General features: G+C 41.0%; 3 protein-coding genes across 4 annotated transcripts; 1 reads left to right on the forward strand and 2 right to left on the reverse strand.

Moving 5' to 3' along the window:
• Window positions 1-3581: 3581 nt before the first annotated feature.
• Window positions 3582-5186, forward strand: LOC6578472 (mediator of RNA polymerase II transcription subunit 25). The gene is made up of 3 exons (XM_002004347.3): window positions 3582-3743; window positions 3860-4270; window positions 4424-5186. The coding sequence occupies exons 1-3, from the start codon at window positions 3738-3740 to the stop codon at window positions 5054-5056; spliced, it is 1050 nt and encodes a 349-aa protein (XP_002004383.1). The 5' UTR covers window positions 3582-3737; the 3' UTR covers window positions 5057-5186.
• A 522-nt stretch (window positions 5187-5708) lies between these two features.
• LOC6578473 (glycine-rich cell wall structural protein) lies at window positions 5709-12099 on the reverse strand. 2 transcript variants are annotated; one of them, XM_032729821.1, is made up of 4 exons: window positions 11852-12099; window positions 7290-7905; window positions 6723-7220; window positions 5709-6611 (listed from the first exon to the last, which is right to left on the reverse strand). In XM_032729821.1, the coding sequence occupies exons 1-4, from the start codon at window positions 11864-11866 to the stop codon at window positions 5992-5994; spliced, it is 1749 nt and encodes a 582-aa protein (XP_032585712.1). In that variant the 5' UTR covers window positions 11867-12099; the 3' UTR covers window positions 5709-5991. The 2 variants fall into 2 exon arrangements, with proteins under 2 accessions (XP_032585712.1, XP_002004384.2); XM_002004348.3 differs by having other exon boundaries at window positions 5709-7220.
• Window positions 12100-15430: 3331 nt separating this feature from the next.
• LOC6578474 (troponin C) lies at window positions 15431-16842 on the reverse strand. Its single transcript, XM_002004349.4, has 4 exons — window positions 16734-16842; window positions 16484-16658; window positions 15899-16150; window positions 15431-15564 (listed from the first exon to the last, which is right to left on the reverse strand). The coding sequence occupies exons 1-4, from the start codon at window positions 16743-16745 to the stop codon at window positions 15536-15538; spliced, it is 468 nt and encodes a 155-aa protein (XP_002004385.1). The 5' UTR covers window positions 16746-16842; the 3' UTR covers window positions 15431-15535.
• Window positions 16843-18745: the final 1903 nt, after the last annotated feature.

The raw sequence follows: 18745 nt of genomic DNA on the forward strand, positions 1-18745 counted from the left end.
ATTACAGTAGTGTTGTTAATCGAATTAGTAGTATTGTAGTGTAAGTAGTAATTAGTAGTAATGGAAAGTAGCAATAGTGGAAATATTACTCCAATTGGAAGCTTTCTACATATATTAGAGGAGTCAAAGAGTTCTCCAAGTTTAATAAAATGTAATAAATGTAATAAATATGAATATTATTTTATATATTTAAAAGTTATCGTATATTAATTTTAGTAGTTTTGTTTATTATATATAAAAATTAATAAAATACTTAAATGCATTCTAAGTTGTTTCGATTCTAATCTAAAACTTGCATTTGTATCAATTTACAGGGTATCTTGCTGTTGGATACTCAGCAACTCTCTCGCTCTGATTCGGTGTTGGCATTTGCCTTGGCGTCTTCTGGGCGTCAAACACAACACGCCCAGTACCAAAAGACAGGCTCCAGCTCTGGCTCTGGCTCTAACTCTGGCTCTGGCTCTAGCTTAGTTTCTAGCTCTGTCTCTATCTCTGTCTCAGTCTCAGCCTCTAGCTCCGGCTTCGAGACTCATTAATAAATTGATTCTGAGACGATTCGAAACTAGTCTGGCTGCTGAAATGGAAACACTTTAATGAGTTTTGAGTGGTTGCAATGCCAACGAGTGCATAACTTAGATGCGACACATTAACCTTTACACAGCAATTGCGAATGCAAAACGAAGAACCGGAACAGCAGCAGGAATCTACGCATACGCAGAGAGAGAGAGAGAGAGAGAGAGAGGGGGACAGAGGCTGACACGAATAGAGAGCAATTGATCGTATCACATTGCAGATTCAATCAATTAGCAGTAATTAACCTGGCCGAATGCTATACCAGTTGCCAAATGCCAAGTGCCTCAGTCTCGGCAGATCATTCAATAATATCGCCGAAGCGTGGAGGCGACTGCCCGACTCGCCAACACGAATCAAAGTTGTTTCCCAAGCGAACAACTTTTATTTATCTATGTCTTTATATTTTCTTTTACCTCTCTGCTTCTTCTTCGTGTTTTGAGCGCCTGCTCAACTATTGTTCAAATTAGCATACAAACTATTTCGCACTCATTTGCAAAACTATTTATGCCTACAAAAATTAGCAACCGAAATGTTTGAATAAAGAAATTGTATTTAAATTGATAACAAATTTGGGGTTAAATATTTTATTTTGAATCGTTCGAACATTTGACAATGTAAACAATAATATAGTAATGGGAGCTTTTCTCAGGGCTGAAAACTTTTGACAGAGAAGAGATATTTGTAGAGCAATTTCAGATATTATAAAATTAAAAAAAAAATAAATAAATAAATAAATAAATAAAAAAACTAAGTGAACACATTTCTAAATGAATATATCATAATGTTATGCATAAAAAGATTTCTATTTGAAAAATCACAAGCAAAAATAAAATATATTTTCAATATAAATATAAATCATTATACGAATCATATATATGAATATGTATATATAAATATAAATAGATAGAATATTGTTTCAGCTGTATTATACAAGATTCTTGTATTCCTAACGATGTTAAGTTATAGCTAAACATTCTATATGTAGATGCAGGGTACTCAAATGGGTTCATGGCTTAATGCCTAAAAAGCTTTATTATTCAATTTCCATACAACATACTTTTAGGCGCCGTTCAAAAAGCTACCGAAAAAGCTCATGGATCATAAAAAAGATTAAAAATAAACAATTTCCGAACACTTAAAAAAAGAAAAATATGCTATAATATATATAGTTCAACATTGTCTAATACCCAACCGCACCCTCATGAGACATCGCTTAAAAATCTCGTGTAGTTTTCCAGGTAATATCTATTCGCCACAGTAGCTTTGACCTTGCCAAAAGCATATCGAACAAAGAAACAAAAAAACAACAACCTCATAAAAATTAACATATTCAATTAGTTAGCGAGCAGAACATGAAGCGAGATATGTTAAAAAAAAATGAGATGAAAAAAAAAATTGTAATAATTGCAGGCGAGAACGCATTAAAAATGTAAAAATTGCATTACTGTCGAGCACTTAGTTATAAATGACTTTTCAGAACAGATCAAAACTGAGTGGATCGGGGCAACACCTTAACATGAACAGCATGACGAATGAGCAATGATAAATGGTAAATGATGAATGATGAATGATGAATGTGAATGAGCAGACAATGGAAGACGCTCAAGAGTAGCGAAGCAGACAGAATTCACAGACTTATCTATGGAAGAGACTTCTGGCCAGATAACTAACTTAATTAACATATCATCTTCAACTTTACCTTGACCATAGGGCAGATAATTGCGTATACGCCGTGTTTGCGACAGATTTCTGAAAGTTGTGCTTACATCTAGAGCAGCAGAAATGAAGGTAATTAAACAGCATAAAGACAAGAGACAGAGCCAGCTAAGAGATTGTTTTGTGGATGTGTATATTGAGTATACGCCATGGATGCCCCAGTGAGGTCTAGCTGAAATAAAATAGCTCCTGACTATACAAAATCCTCAGCTCAGCTGAACATGACATACAGAGCACATAAAACTAACTTTTGTCTATAGAAATAAGCAATTATCAACTTTCAGCAACTGCTTCATCGCTAACCTTGACCATTGGGAAAAGTTGCGTATACGCCATGGCAGCCCCAGAAACCCAAAAGCCCAGCTGCAGCTGCGATCGGGAGCAGTGCAAAAACAACACGAACACAGCACACATCAGCACATAACTCACACAGACACCTTAAGAACAAAACAATCGATGTACGAGGGGTAAAAAAAGTGAATAGAAATTTGCATACGGCAATCTATGTAGCTGGCGGGGCATGCATCTTCTAGATGCAACATCATAAATATAGCTGCACATAGCAGCTGGAAATTCGTTTGTCCTTCTGTCAATGGCCAATAAAAAACCAATAAAGCTGCCAACCAGCAAGCCGTCAGTCGCTGCTGTTAACACGATTCGCATGTAGATAAATTACAGTCCGGCAGCAAATCAAATGTGACAATGCTCGACTCTACGCTACCCTGTATGCAGTTGCTGGAGATATATTGATATTGATTAATTAAACAGAATAGTCGATAATTATCGATGCTAAGTAATAGTAGACTTTGATTTAGAAAAATCGATATTTATCGATTTTCGAGGGAAAACTCACTCATCATTTGAGTATTTGTTTATTATGAATTATTGATATTAGAAAGAAGAATAATATTTAGTTATCGATACTTATCGATTTCACAAGCAACTATTCTTGTAATCAACTTAATTGAGTAGTAATACTTACTGTAATATAAATTACACTCCGACTATCCAGATAGTATACCCTCTGCCTACTCATTCATAATGCATGCAGGGTATAACAAGATCAAAATCAAGATCAAACCAGCAGTTGGTCAGATATGGCAGCTGCCCATATGCTGGCTGCAGCTAGCGAGCGAGTGGACTGGACAGGAAGACGTTGCCGTTGGGCGGCCGGCGATTCTTATGATCGAGCTGCGCTTTAGGGCCTGCCTTGGTTGAGCTTGGCTGGCTGCCAAGCTAGGCGAAGTATAAATAGATCTGGCCCCAGTTGCAGCATTTGCAGTCTAGTTCAAGTGGCAGCAGCAGCAGCATCGATACTCCGATACTCCGTTACCCGTTTCTACATCCCACCCACACACTCAGCGCGTGAGTGTAACGTCAAACTTATCGAGCGTGTAATTTGTTAAGCGATTTTCCCGTTGAGATTTATGACTACGTCGACAGCTTAAATGCGGGTAAAGCTAAGCTCAGCTTCCTCTCTCTCAATCTCTCTCTCTCTCTCTCTATTTTGTATTCTTACTCTCCCTTAAACTGAGCTGTGAATCTATTCTTGTTTCTTCGAATTTCTCAGTGTTTAGTGTTTTGTGTGCTCATAGCCGTTGGCCACGCCCAGCTGCCCAATGCGCCGTTTCAGCAGACGCCCTTCCAGCAGCGCCAGCTACAGCAGCAACAGCAGCCGCAGCAGCCACAGCCACCGCCGCCGCCCTTTCAACGCCAACGGCAACAGCCACCTGGGCAGGGTCTGTTTCCAGTGCAGGCCAATCCGCTGAATCCTCTGAGTCCGCTCAATCCGCTGACACCCAATCCGTACAGTCGCTACAATCAGTATACGCAGCAGAACTATGTGCCGATCACCGCCTATCAGAACGATCTGAATCTGGATGGCAGCTTCTCCTATGGCTATGCAGCTGCCGATGGCACCACGGCTCAGGCGCAGGGCTATGTCAAGAATCTGGGCTATGGCGAAGGTGTGGAAGCGCAGGTGAGAATTGAATCCAAATAAAGATACTCGTAGTTATCGGAGGTATAGGGTATATGAACTATAGAAATCATTAATACCTTGAATGAGTATTATGTAGTCGCTTATTCCCGACAGTCTGAAATTTCGGCTTATTGTTCTCTTCTCTCTTACCAGGTCATCCAGGGCTCCTATTCGTATACTTCACCCGAGGGCACGCCTATTACCGTGCGCTACATTGCCGACGAGAATGGCTTTCGTGCCGAGGGCACTGGCATTCCCGCCACGCCCTCTTACTTTGTGGGCGCCCAGCCGTACCAGCAGGGCGTGATAAACCCAAATCTGAATCCGTATCAGACGCCCTTCAGGCAACTGCCCACAGGCGCACAGGGATTTCGCCCCGGCCAGCAATTGACGCCGCAACAGCAGCAGCTGCAGCAGCAGCAACAGCAGCAGCAGCGCAACTTTCCAAATTCCGGACAATTTCAACCGGATCAGCCATTCAATAGCCTGCTCTCCGGCAATCTGCCAGCTCAGTATGCGGGTCAGTTCGGTCAGCCGCTGGGCGGCAATTTGACGCCGCAACAACAGCAACAGCAGCAGCAGAATCTCAACCAGCAACAGCAGCAGAATCTGAACCAGCAACAGCAGCAGAATCTGAACCAGCAGCAGCAGCAAAAGGATCCACGAAATGAGCAGCAGCAACAGGCGCTGATCACACAGCAGCTGCGCGGCAGACCCAACCAGCTGGTCGATCCCTTTGGCTACAACCAGTTCAACAGACGCTTCAAGAAGTCATCCAAGCAATAATTAATTGATCGAGCAATACTTCAATAATTTGCATATACTTATACATATATCTATATAAATCTTTTTGCGAATTAGTCGATTTAGTCGCATTCAAATGCGTGATATATACATGCGCTTCTAAAAAATCAAACTGTTCGTGTTTCATTTAAGAATTTCCTGAAATTCGATAACGATTATAGAATATTTAAGGACTTAGACTCTTTTAGGTAATTTTTTCTATTCATTAACAGAATTGCTTGTCTTTTCTATGTTAGATAACAAAATTATGTTAACAAAAAGTGAATGAGTAATATGCCAGATAAACGCCTTAAGAAAACATTAATGATGACATGCTCCTTCAATAAGTTCTGTTATGATATATTAATTATGTTATATACAATGTTAACTAACAGAGCCGCCAACCATTGAAGTCAACAATAATAATTGTATGTAAGCTCATTTATATGCAGCTGGTATTTGAGACGAAATTCATGGGGGGAATTGACCACAATCCCACAGAAAACGTAAATAGAAATATAATTTTTTCAGAAACTTGTCTAACTATAATTAATACAGACAGAGGAGTAAAGAGTCTAGATAATCGAGACTGCAACAGCAGAAGTGAATATGCAATGCTTTAATAATTCCCAGCCTACGAGTATGCCATGAACTATTTCAACTTTCTTAAGATTTTATTTTGCTCAAAAAAGCTTTTAATACTTGCAACTTTCTTTAACTAAAAATTATTGTTATTATTCCAAGTACATCTAATTAATATCGCTTAATATAAATATAGCTTAGCTATATCGCTTATAACTAAGTCTTAATTTGGAAAGACAGGATTCTTTTGGAATGATTGTTTAGAAGCGAAACTCTTTCCTATGAGCTAAGTACTAAGAGTAATTAGCGGCAGAATGCGTTGCATTGAGGTTTCATTCGTCTTCATCTTTAGCGCTCTAATAGATGTAGCCGGTCTGTGGATCGAATTCGCCATTGCCACGACCGCCACCAGCAGGAGGTGGAATGTATTGCGCACCAGGTCCACCAGCACCGCCAGCACCACCTCGTCCGGCACCACCGCCAAATCCTCCGGCGCCACCTGATCCACCAGCACCACCACCGAAGCCAGGAGCGCCTGCTCCTCCTGGCGCACCACCACGACCAGGAGCGCCTCCAGCTCCACCGCGACCGCCAGCACCACCAAAGCCTCCAGCGCCACCTGCTCCACCAGCACCAGCACCACCTCCGTAGCCAGGAGCACCAGGTGCACCTGGTGCACCACCACGACCAGCGCCACCGCCACCGCCAGCTCCTCCAGCTCCGCCGGCACCACCTCCATATCCGGGTGCGCCACCTGCTCCACCACGACCAGCACCTCCAGCGCCACCAGCTCCACCTGCGCCTGCACCGTAGCCTCCGCCTCCAGCACCACCTCCTGCACCTCCGCGACCGGCGCCGCCACCGAATCCACCAGCTCCACCACCTCCAGCGCCGCCTGCACCACCGCCGAAGCCTCCAGCGCCACCTGCTCCGCCGCGACCGGCACCTCCTGCACCACCGAAGCCTCCAGCTCCACCTGCGCCTCCACCGTAGCCTCCGGCACCAGCTCCACCTCCAGCGCCGCCTCCGCGACCAGCACCTCCGCCACCACCAGCACCACCACCGAAGCCACCAGCTCCAGCACCGCCTGCACCACCTGCGCCTCCTCGACCGGCACCTCCTCCAAAGCCTCCAGCACCACCGGCTCCACCAGCACCACCGCCAAATCCGCCAGCTCCAGCACTGCCTCCACGTCCAGCGCCTCCACCACCACCCGCTCCACCAGCACCTCCGCCAAATCCACCTGCTCCAGCACCGCCACCAGCACCTCCACGACCAGCGCCTCCACCACCACCAGCACCACCACCATAACCACCAGCTCCAGCGCCACCGGCACCGCCTCCAAAGCCTCCACCGCCACCGGCTCCGCCAGCCCCACCACCGAATCCGCCAGCTCCAGCACCGCCTCTACCGGCGCCTCCGCCAGCACCAGCACCGCCGCCATATCCTCCAGCGCCTGCACCACCACCGGCTCCACCGTAAGATCCGGCACCACCTGCGCCACCACCACCACCTCCACCTCGACCGCCGCCTCCTCCATAGCCACCAGCGCCAGCTCCTGCTCCGGCTCCAGCACCATCACCACCTGCACAATTTAATAATGTGAATTAATGGAAACTGAACTCCACGATGGGCAACTAACTAATCAACTCACCTGTACCACCACTGTAGCCACCACCAGGAAGCGGAGAAATGCCTTGGGCAGCCAACGCCTTGGCTATGGCTTCAGGTATGGGCGGTGGAGTGGGCAGAGCTGCGCCCGAGGGCACAAAGCCGTTCTCATCAGCTGTGTAGGTGATCTCAACGAGCTCTCCTTCCGGATTGGTGTAGGTGTAGGAGCCCATTACTGAAGGAATCTCATTCGCAGAGCCCTTGTTCTTAACGGTGCCCTCCTCCTGAGCCTTGATACCGTTGCCCGTCTCATAGCTGAAGCGATAGTTGCCATCGCCATCGTTTTCATTCACAAACGATAGGATGGGTATGGGTGGCCCGCCTGCAGGTGGTGCAGGGGCAGCAGGACGTGGCGCCGGAGCACCACCAATTGGTCTGCTCGGTCCACCACCGCCTGAGAAGCCACCAAGTCCGTTATTGATGCCACCCAGTCCATTGTTGCTACCACCAAAGCCACCGCCGCCGCCGCCACCACCAGCGCCCGGTCCCTGTAGACCCGCACCAACACCACCACCTGCACTGGCTGCATTCGCTGGCGGTGGCAAATATTTGTTATCCAGTCGCGCCGCATGCGTCAGCGCCAGCGTCGTCAACAGCGCCTGCAACAGAGATGAGAGATGGAAGATTAAACACAGCCAGCCAACTGACATTACTAATTTATGCGGCTCAGTGGTGCGGCGAACAGTTCAGCGGTGCATAGCACATGGCAAGCTTTCAGTGGAGCGTCTGACAGCCGTATAACCCATATGCCATCGTGATGCACGTTTTACCCAAAGGGAGGAGCGACGTGCCTGCCCCACCAGCCAGCCAGTCAGCCAGCCAGATGTGTAAGAAGATTTACATAAAAGTCAAATGTCTGGCTCTTAAGAAGCAATAAAAGTTGATTACAAGAGGATACCTATTAGGCTTACCTGCTGTTTACAGGGTAACTGACAGTTGGGCACTTACATTTAGAACAGCATTACTTATGCCTAAAGAGTTCATTGACATGCAAACTTATAATTAAAGAGTTCAGTTGAAGCCAACAATGCACTTTAACCTCCGGCTAACTTCATGTTAAGTAGTTGAAAAGCATGCTTTCAATATCTGATAAGGAAACCTATACTATATTCAAATTGAGCAATAGGCCTCATCTCTTACACTTTAACTACATAACTTAAAATGAACTTAAGCTTCAGGATAGCTTCGTGATGAGCAGTGCAGATTCACTTTTCAGATCTAGCGCCTGACATTTGTTCAATTAATATATATATAATAATTAGCTTTATTCTCATTTTAAGTTAATGTTAAATAACTGAATTATTTTTTTATGATATCCAATATAATATCGTAAGACGTCTTCCTTACAAAGACCTCTACCCTCAAGTTAAATGTATCTAAGAAGCATTTCGGTATAACCTGCAAACTATACTCAACTATAAAACAAAACCATGATACCCCGATTTTGAATGGGTTCAGGGTATTATTAGCAGAATGTCTTCTACAACTCTATTTAAAATAGTCTACTCAACGTAAGTCTCATAATAACTTAATGTTAAACACGCATACTAACAAATGTATTTTTAATGTCAAAACGCAGCTACATTCATTCAACTACAGAGAGACACGCTCGGCGTTGAACCGCATGAATCACACGATTCATAAATTGTTGGCTGACATGCAAAACATGGCAGATGACAGGCAGAGCTACCTGATAGACGGTGCTTATTTATGAATGAAATATTTAGTAAAAAAGAAAAAACTTTAAATAAATCCATTAAAATATCAAGCAAAAATATTTTAGCTAAGAAATTCATGAAGTCAAAAGTTTTACAATGCGCTCACGTTTTGTCTCAGTTGCTATTAAAACATTTATCGCTGCTCTTCAGGCTAAAGACAACTATTTAAACAATCGACAAAGGCATCAAAGCCAAATGTAACGAAGTAGAAGAAGAAGAGGGGAAAATATTATGTATGGAAAAGGCTGAACGAACTCTGATATTTGCTGCAACAGTTGCAGTTGCAGTTGCAGTTGTAGTTGCAATTGCTGCAGCGTGTGAACCATTGAGAAGAAGCAATAGCAGAAGGTTAAGCAAGCAAGCATCTCCAGTAAGTAGCAAGTGGCAAGCAGCAAGCGGCATGTGGCAAGTGACAAGTGGCAGAGCTGCTACCTTAGTCAAGTGTCAAGTTGAAGTTTAAAGTGCTTAACTTTAATTGGCTGCGAGAGAGATGAAGAACTCTATGGACAATGTCTGTGTATAGACAGCCTCAATCAAATCAATATATTTGAAATATTGAGTAAACTGATATATTTGACATTTAGCTGGACTCAGTTGCGCACAGTTGCTGTTGCATGCCTCTGCCTGGCCTGCCTCGAGAGCTCTCCAGCTCGACTAGTTCGTGACTAACTCTGCAGCATCAGCCCATCCTCGTCCTCTGCCCAAGTTGTTGCCTCGCTTATAATTGAAGTCAATTGCAAATTGTGTGCTAATTGGGTCAACTCTGTATAAATCTTAGCCAAGTTGATCTGCTTTTCTAAAATAACAAAAAAGGGGGCGTCAATGGAGGCGGAGGCGTGCACGAAGATGTCGTTGCTGCTGTTGCTGTTGCTGCTGCTATGTATGTTGCTGCTATTGCTGATGATGTTGCTGCTGTTGCTCATGCTTATAATGTTGCTGCTGTTGCTGATGTTGCTGATGTTGCTGTTGTTTCTGGTGCTGTTACTCCTTCGGCTGTTAATATAGATGTCGATGATGTCTCTTTCGTAGTTTCTGCTGCAACTATTGCAACTGCTGTTCTTGTTGCTGCTGCTGGTGCTACTCTTGTCATGGTTGTTGGTATTCTTGATGTTGCTGTTAATATTGCTGTTGCTGTTGTGGGTGATGTTGCTGTTGCAGGTGTTGTCTCAGAATCTGTTATTGATGATATTGTTCTGGTGAATGTTACTGCTCCTGCTGCTGCGTGCGCTGCTGTTGCTGTTGATGTAGCTCATATTGCTGTTACTGATGTTGCTGCTGTTACTGATGTTGCTGCTGTTACTGATGTTGCTGCTGTTACTGAAGTTGCTGCTGTTGCTGATGTTGCTTTTGGTGCTTATATTGCTCGATATTGCTGTTTCTGTTGTACTTCTGTTAGTGATGTTTCTGCTGTTGCTGATTCTGTTGTCTCTGCTTCTGTAGTTGTTACTTCTGTTGCTGCTGCTACAGTTGCTGTTGCTACAATTGCTGCTGCTTCTGCCTCTTGCCCAACTTTGCGTGCTGATTTTTCATCAATGAATCAAGCAAATGCTGATCTCAGCTCTGTGATTTTTTAATGGGCTTTTAATTTATGCGTTTTGTCTTAGATCTCTGGGCGCTGTTGCAGCTGCTGGTTGCCAATGTAGTTGCAGTTAAGCTTGTTGCAGCAACTTCGTTTGGCTTTTGTCTTTCGCATTGCGTGTGCCGCAAAGAACGGCATTTGCGCCCAATTGAGCAACGTATTGAAGACTTGAAGACTATTTGACTGTTGCAACCACTGAGAATTTGATGCGGGTGGCAAAAAGTTCGCATACAACTCGAAATGATTTTGCAGTGGAAAAATATTCAGAAATTAAATCAACAAGCAGCCTCACAGAAGCTGAACTTGGATATAATGAAACGAAATCTAACTAAACGATATGTCTATGAATATATATTTATATGTATATTGATTTCTATTAATTTGATTTGTAGCTCTAATTATTTTTTAAATTGTTCATTCCCTGAACACAAACACATAATATATTCTATGTAATAATCTTAATAATGATATTCATTTCTATTCACATTTATCTTCATCTATTATCTATTTCTCTTATTGAGTACCACCTACCTACTGAACTAAGAAGAACAAGAGAGTATCCTTAATACAGGGTTATCCCAACCTGAATTTACCACTATGAACTTAACATGAATTATCTATAAATTTTTACAAATTAATGTACTTAAAATTGTTTTTATGATTTATTCTATATATTTTAAATTAATACTTTTATTATTATTTTTGTATAATTTCATAGAATTTTTAATTATGATTTTTAATTTGATTATCATCATTATCATCATCTATATGCCTCTTACATATTGCTTGAAGAATGTTTGTGGAAGTCGAAGTCGAAGTTGATTAGCCAGCTGTGCTCATGATGTAATTTACGAACAGAACAAACATGTTTAGCGTAACCTGTCAATCTCAACCAAATGCTCTGTGTAAGCAAAGCAAGAAGGGGTATATTAGTTTTGTAGGCACTCTTAAATCTCCTATAATTATGGAAATCTATCTGCAATATCTAAGTGTTCGTTATGTAGAAATCTCTAATCAAAAAGGTATATATATATATATATCTACTTCCCAGCTATATGCATGTAAAGGCAAAAAAATTAAATTAAAAATTTTTTTAAATCATGGCAATTACTATTCATGGATGATTCGTATAAGCTTACTAAGATTTAATATGAAACGAAGCATTTGAGAATACATATAATAATTATATAATATATTTTTTAATTATTTTTATTTATTTGATTTATCAATGCTTTTCCACAAACTCACCAAGCTCAGCTGCATTTTTTTGCTTCTGCAATGGTAAAACAATATTGTTCTAAAGCTCGTATCCTTCGGGGATTGCACAACACTGGAACACACAAGCGCTCGCACGCACACATACACGCACACAAATACTAATCACAAAATGTGTAGCATCCAAATACGGAGAATCCTTCAAAGTCTATTTATAGCTGTCGCGAATCGCTGTGTCGTTGTGGCTTCGTCTATTGTCACGGAACTTGTGCGCCGATTCGAGTGCAGGTTCTTCGGCTTTTATACAAATGCAGCACGAGATCGTTTGGGGCGCCAAATGCAATCGCATGGAATGGAATGGAATGAACGAAAAAAGCTAAAGCTGAAGCTGAGGCTGAGGCTGAGTCTGAGGCTGTGCCTGAGCGGAGATTTTGATACTTTATGGCATTTATTGCAAACGTATATATATATGTGTGTGTGTGTGTGTGTATGTGTATGTGTTGTGCCGCACAGCTGGCAAAAACAATTGCATGCCAAAAGGGAGACAGACACGACAGCAAAGTCTCCGGCTGTGGCCATTGTGTTGGCGTTTGCTCAATGTAGCAGCAAAAACAACAACAACAACATAAACATCAGCAGCTACAAGCTCTCCACTCTGCTCAGTCTCCACTATCCTCAACAAGAATAGCATTAGCCGCCGCTCTCTCTCTCGCTCTCCCTCACTCCTCACGCCTTTACAGTTAGGGCGCTCTCACCACTATCAACAACAAGAATAGCATTAACTGTCGCTCTCTCCTGCTCTCCACTCTCCGCACTCGTTACTGTCCTCTACAAGAATGGCATTAGCTACGGCTCTCTCCCACACGCCCGCTGCGCTCTTCACTCTTGAGCGCATCTTTAATTTAGTCAGTTGCAATTGGCAGTTGCCCAGCTACCAGTTGTTAAGTTTTTGCGCTCATAAATTGAAACCCAATCGAAGCTGAACGCTTCGCCGCGCGCGCTCTCTCGCTCTCTTTCTCTCTTCCATCCCATTTTCAACTATCCCATTCCAAATGCTTCCCATTTAAATAGTTTACACGTTTTCAACAGCAACAGCAACAACAACAACCTCAGCAACAGCAACATTTCATTGCATTTGAGCAACTTTGCAGCTTCATTATGAAACGGATGTCAATAAATCTACACGCTGACCCTTTGAGGCGTTGAAATTCTGTTTAGAAATTTAAAAAAAAAATATATATTGAGCAATTATTTCGTTTGACCTTTTGGAAAACGCTCTGGTCATAAATATCATTAATATCGACAGCAACACCCAAATGTAGCCTGCGGCTAGCTGACAAAATTGCCAAATTATATTGACCCCAACAACAGCAGCAGCAACAACTAGTTACAACAACAACAACAACTAGCTACAACAACAACAGCAATAGCTCAAAGGGCAATTGCTCGCGAAATTTTGTTTAAAGTTTTTGGCCACAATATTGTCATTAGGCTTCATCTGTGGCCAAGTGGGATGAGAGAGTGTTTCTTAAGGCGAGTGCATGACTAAATGATACCCTAAGCTGCGAAGAAATGAGATAGATCTAAATCCAATATTGGCAAAAATCTTAAGGAATCGATTGAACTGTTACTATTAAGTTCAAGGAATTCTTTTATTTCTATTATATAAATAGTTATTAAGTCTTAATACCCTCTGCTGACATTTCATATAAATACAGAGCATTTTAACATGCAAGCAACATTCATATATATATAGTTATGATATATCTGTATATACCTATAACTGAGCGTAACCAACTTAGGGAATGCACATTGACATTTGAAGAATTGTTATTTGTTGTTGTTACTGTTGTTGTTGTTGCTGTTTGTTGTTTGTTGTGATTTAGAAAGGCTGGCAAACTTGGCAGCCGAGCAACAATTGAAGACGAGCATTTGCAGCATGTTGTCAACATCTTCAATATATATTTTCCTTTGTCGTTTTGTGCCACTTTTGTCATATGGCAACACAGAATATACCAGTTCGTATACCCTGTAATCATACTACATATCGGGCATATTAACCATAGGTACTTCTAGTAACCATACGTAGTTACAGTTAGCATATGTTGCTGGCGTATGGAAATTTTATGTACCACTGGAACGTGCAATACCCTGTAATTTAGTTGAGAAATGGTTCATACTCTCTATCAGATATATTATAAATTCATTAGAAATATACTATTACAAACAATTTCCTTTTCGCATAGCGTACAGGGCATCTATTTGCCGAACATACCCCATATGTTCTACCATTCTGTGCCCATTCACGCCCAAGCAATGCAACAAGCTGCATCCAAAGTGCATTTGGCCAATTTATTTGTTCTGGCTGCAATTCAATTATTGAGCCAACAAACTGTGAGACACACGAGAGCAAAAAGACAAAAGAAGTTAGATAGAATAATAGACGAATATCAAATACACTTACAACTTATTAAGAAACGCGCTCAGAGTGGAGTGAAGAAACTAAATACGATATACACCCAAAAATTCAATAATTTGCCTATTATTTAGGCTACAGCCAAGTTTTCAAACTAGATCATGCGACCCACAGCAAGAGTATTCAGTTTCAGCCAACAGATGTCTTTCAGCCCGTTGAAGCAATCAGTAACCCACGAAGAAGGTCAGCCAAGTGGCAAAGGAATTTGCACGCAGTTGGAGACAATGCGTATACGTGATATATGCTGGCTGGCTGGCTGGCTGGGCGTGCAGATGTTAATCATACGCCATGTTGGCCTTGCCAAATTAACACCGAATTAGCACACAAATGAGTTAATGCATATCTGATCAATGCGAGCTCAAAGCTGTTTTCATAATTATTTGCTTGCGGACCTAAATCGACCCGCCTGAGTCACACTCGGAGTTAACTCTGATGCAATTGCGATGAGTGAGGCAAGTGGCAAGCCGCCGCCTCTGCCGCTGCCGCTGCCTATAGACCTGCCTACGCTTTCATCACAGCCCCTCTCTCTGCCTCCATCTCTATCACTATATCTACATCTGCCTCTATCTCTAGCTTAGTCTGGGTTTTCCGTTAGCTTAAATAGTTCCTGTTTGAGAATTGATTAGTTTTAATGCAATTATTAGAACTCATCGCGAGTTGTGTAATGCTTGGCTCAAACATAAAGCAGTTCAGCTTTAAGCATTTTACTTTAACCGGCTTTGCACGGCCTGAAACAAATTTACTTTCAATTCGTGTTCCCTTAAATTTTTTTTATGATATGTTCAAAGAAATATGTTTATTTTATTTCACTTAGAAGTAACTAAATTGAGTTTCTATCTATAACCTATACAATTTTAAAAATAATTTTAGTATATATGTTAATCTATATTTTTCACTCATACTAACTCAAGTTTCATTCTGACTTCACAGTTTCTATGAATTGCATCGTATTAACTTATCAAAACATTACTTCAATCAGTCAGTCATGCTAACATAATAATCATAAAGAAACTCCTTTGCTTGATTTATAACTAAATTTAAAGTGTAACCTTAAAACTTAATAGCTTTGATGATATAAGACCTTTAGAACTGTTCTTTGATCAATCAATCAATCACCAACAATAGACTTGTATATGTATGGTTGTATGTGTGTGAATGTATTTTATTAGAAACTCTTGTGCATTCGGTTAGGAAAAAATGTAGAAAAGTTGATTTGTTGCTAGCGCGCAAAGCTGGTTAGCTTACTCGCCCGTCATCATTTCCATGAATTCTGTAAAAGAGAAGAAGAAGAGATACATTAGATTCTCAAATATATATATTGTACATACATAGAGATATAAAATTACAGCCATGGATATAGACAACAAAAACTTGAGTACAAAAATAGACAAGGGCAGCCGAACAATCGGAATGGAGCAGCAGGCGAGCTGACAGCAGATAGAGAGAGAGGGAGAGGGTGATAGGAGGGTAGATGGGGGCATGGAGAGGAAGTAGACAAATGGTGTCGCCATGGCCGTCATTTGTATCTGGCATTTGGCCAAGTGTATTTCTTTTGTTAATATTTTGACAGCTGCTGCATAGCTGCTAATTGTTGGAAATCTTACCATCAAAGTCCACGGTGCCGGAGCCATCAGAATCGATTTCCTCAATCATAATGTCCAATTCCTCATCTGTCAGCTGATCGTCCAGCTCGCGCAGAATCTCGCGCAGGCAGGAGGTGGGAATATAGCCATTGCCTTGCTTATCGTACAAACGGAAAGCCTCACGGAGCTCCTTCTGCATGGCCTCGTCATCCTCCTCCACAATGAATTTGGCTGCCAGCTGCACGAATTCCTCGAATTCCAGGCGACCCGATTCTAAAAGGGAATAGAAATAAAAATAAATATTGTATGGAAATATGTGAAGAAGGAGATGATCATGATCATGATTAAAAATATCGCTATGATCTATACTATTTGATCTGAACTGTAGAGAGAACTTAAAATTTATCCCAATTTTCATAAGAAGTGACAAATATGATATGGGGGATTCTTAATTTTTGGTATAGAACATTCGTAATTCTAGCTCTAAACCAGTGTCAAACATCTTCATATTGCGATATATCAGCAATTGAATATACCCTTCCTTCAACCTTTTCAGCTAGTATTATGAGGAAAATTGAATATTAATCCAAGTTAATCTTCACTTACTGTCCTCATCGACCTCATCGATCAGCTCCTCGAGAATCTTCTTGTCGAAGGGCTGGCCCATAAGGCGCAGAATATCGGCAACCATTTCGGTGGGTATGCTGCCAGTCTTTTGATGATCGAAGCTGTTGAAGGCCTTCTGCAGCACGGCAATCTGCTCAGGTGTAAGATCGTCATCCTGCAAATCGAAACACAAACACAACACAACAATCAGAATGCGCCCTTCGAATTATTCGAATAATTTCAAACTCACAATGACATCCATATTTATTTATTTTGATGCTCTGCTTTGTTCTTCACCCGACGGATCAACGCTAAAGACTGTGCGCCCAACTGAATTAGTTCCTTATTTCTTGATATGCTTAAAAGGCGCACACGCATTACACAAGCACACACAGCCACCCACACACACACACACATGCGCACACACACAAACATACGTCACTGAATGCTGCATTCCAAAAGTAACAAGCTAATTTATGGTTTTCAACAGTATTTCGAAAATAAGAGCACAGCAAGAGTAATCGCTATACACACACTCAACACACACCCACATAAGTTTGTGTGTGTGTGCATACATTTGAAAATTTTGAAAAACACTGTAAAATCATAGAGCATTTGGCCATGTTTACTTTGCTGTTGGCCAGGCCAGCGCACCGCAAGAACAATTTGAATTTATTTTTTGTTTTTCCATTTGTTTTGTAGTGGTTTGCTAAGCTTAACGTGGAGCACAACGATTATATTTAAACTACACTGCAAGAAAAGTGTTAGTAATACCCAATACAACATTCAACATCAAATGCTACCACAGATCAACGAGAAAATTTTTATGAATTTAATTAAAAACAACAAAATACCAAATATGTTAAACTGTTCTTGGATAAGAGCAGAGACGAGGAAAGTAGAAATGGGCATCACTGGAGTGAGTCTTTTTCAGTTTCACGCTAACAAAAATTAATTTCCTTACTTTCACAAATTTCCCTTCCCTTTTGATGGGCAGCACTTGAGCTCGAATTGAGTTTCAGGCCTGTGCGACAAAATTGGCAGCACTTTTGATTGCTAGTTAAGTTAGTTGGTCAACGACAGCCTATCAAAGTTTCATTCCGTAAATATTAAAACCAATATTAATAATAATACAAAGTAAACTAGTTGAATATACTAATAATAATTATATATTAATAGAAACCTTGCAGAAGTAGCTTCTTTATCGAAATATCATAACGAATTTTGTAGCAGTGTATTATTATAACGGCACGCGATAATTATTGAATTAGATTCCCAATTGCCATTCCACACTGTGATTTACTTTGCGAATCAATCAGCGAGCGGAACACACACACACATACATTCAAACTTTGTAAAACATGATAATTTGATCAAATAATCAAATGGCTGAATGAATTAATTAATTGGTTTCACACATATAATAGGCAAACATGCAGGAGTAGCCATGATGAACTAGAAAATACCCTGGCAGGCAGAATCATGATTGATTAAAAAAATGTCATAGAGCAGATCATAGAGAGAGGGAAAAAGAGAGAGAGAGACAGAGAAGTGGAGAGTGATAGATGAATAGTCGAGATCCTTATATATAATATAAATATATACCATATACATACATCTATACTATATACAGTGCCACGATTTGTTAACCAATTAAATACCCTTACCTTATTCTATTATACCCCATTTACCCACTAGCAATAATTTCAGAAAAATCATCAAAATCCATACAGCGACGCCCACACACACACTCATACTCACACAAACGCACACACAGAGGAAGCAAAAATTTTATAAGCGATTCGAAAATGCTTTAAATATAAAATTAAATTTTTAGTTTTTCTAAACGGCAGTAATAATTAATGCCAGTTCTTTTTTCATTTTTATTTTACGGGCAAAATAAATGGAACTTAATTGATTTATATTTGCCATTAGGATATTGTATATCTGTTTGTTCCTATATTCATAGCTACATAAATATTTTGTTTGAATTATGATTTAGTATCTGGGGAAAAAGAGACAATTTTGACGTCATATTTGACATATTGGTCATTTGTTTTGATTTGTTGCGAATGTTCTCGCTAAAATATTGCCCCCATAATTTAGCTACAGAAGAGTATGCAGTTATGTGGTCGACAGCTGTTCTGTTAATTAGCTGCTGGAATGCTATAAAGTAAAGCATATTATAATTGATTCTCATTAAGGTAATTCTTTTCCGTACTCTTGGACCATTTGCCAGCAATTTCTTAATACCTTTTACCC

This window comes from Drosophila mojavensis, unplaced genomic scaffold (assembly GCF_018153725.1).
Source record: "Drosophila mojavensis isolate 15081-1352.22 unplaced genomic scaffold, ASM1815372v1 contig_80, whole genome shotgun sequence".
NCBI classification, from domain to species: domain Eukaryota; kingdom Metazoa; phylum Arthropoda; class Insecta; order Diptera; family Drosophilidae; genus Drosophila; species Drosophila mojavensis.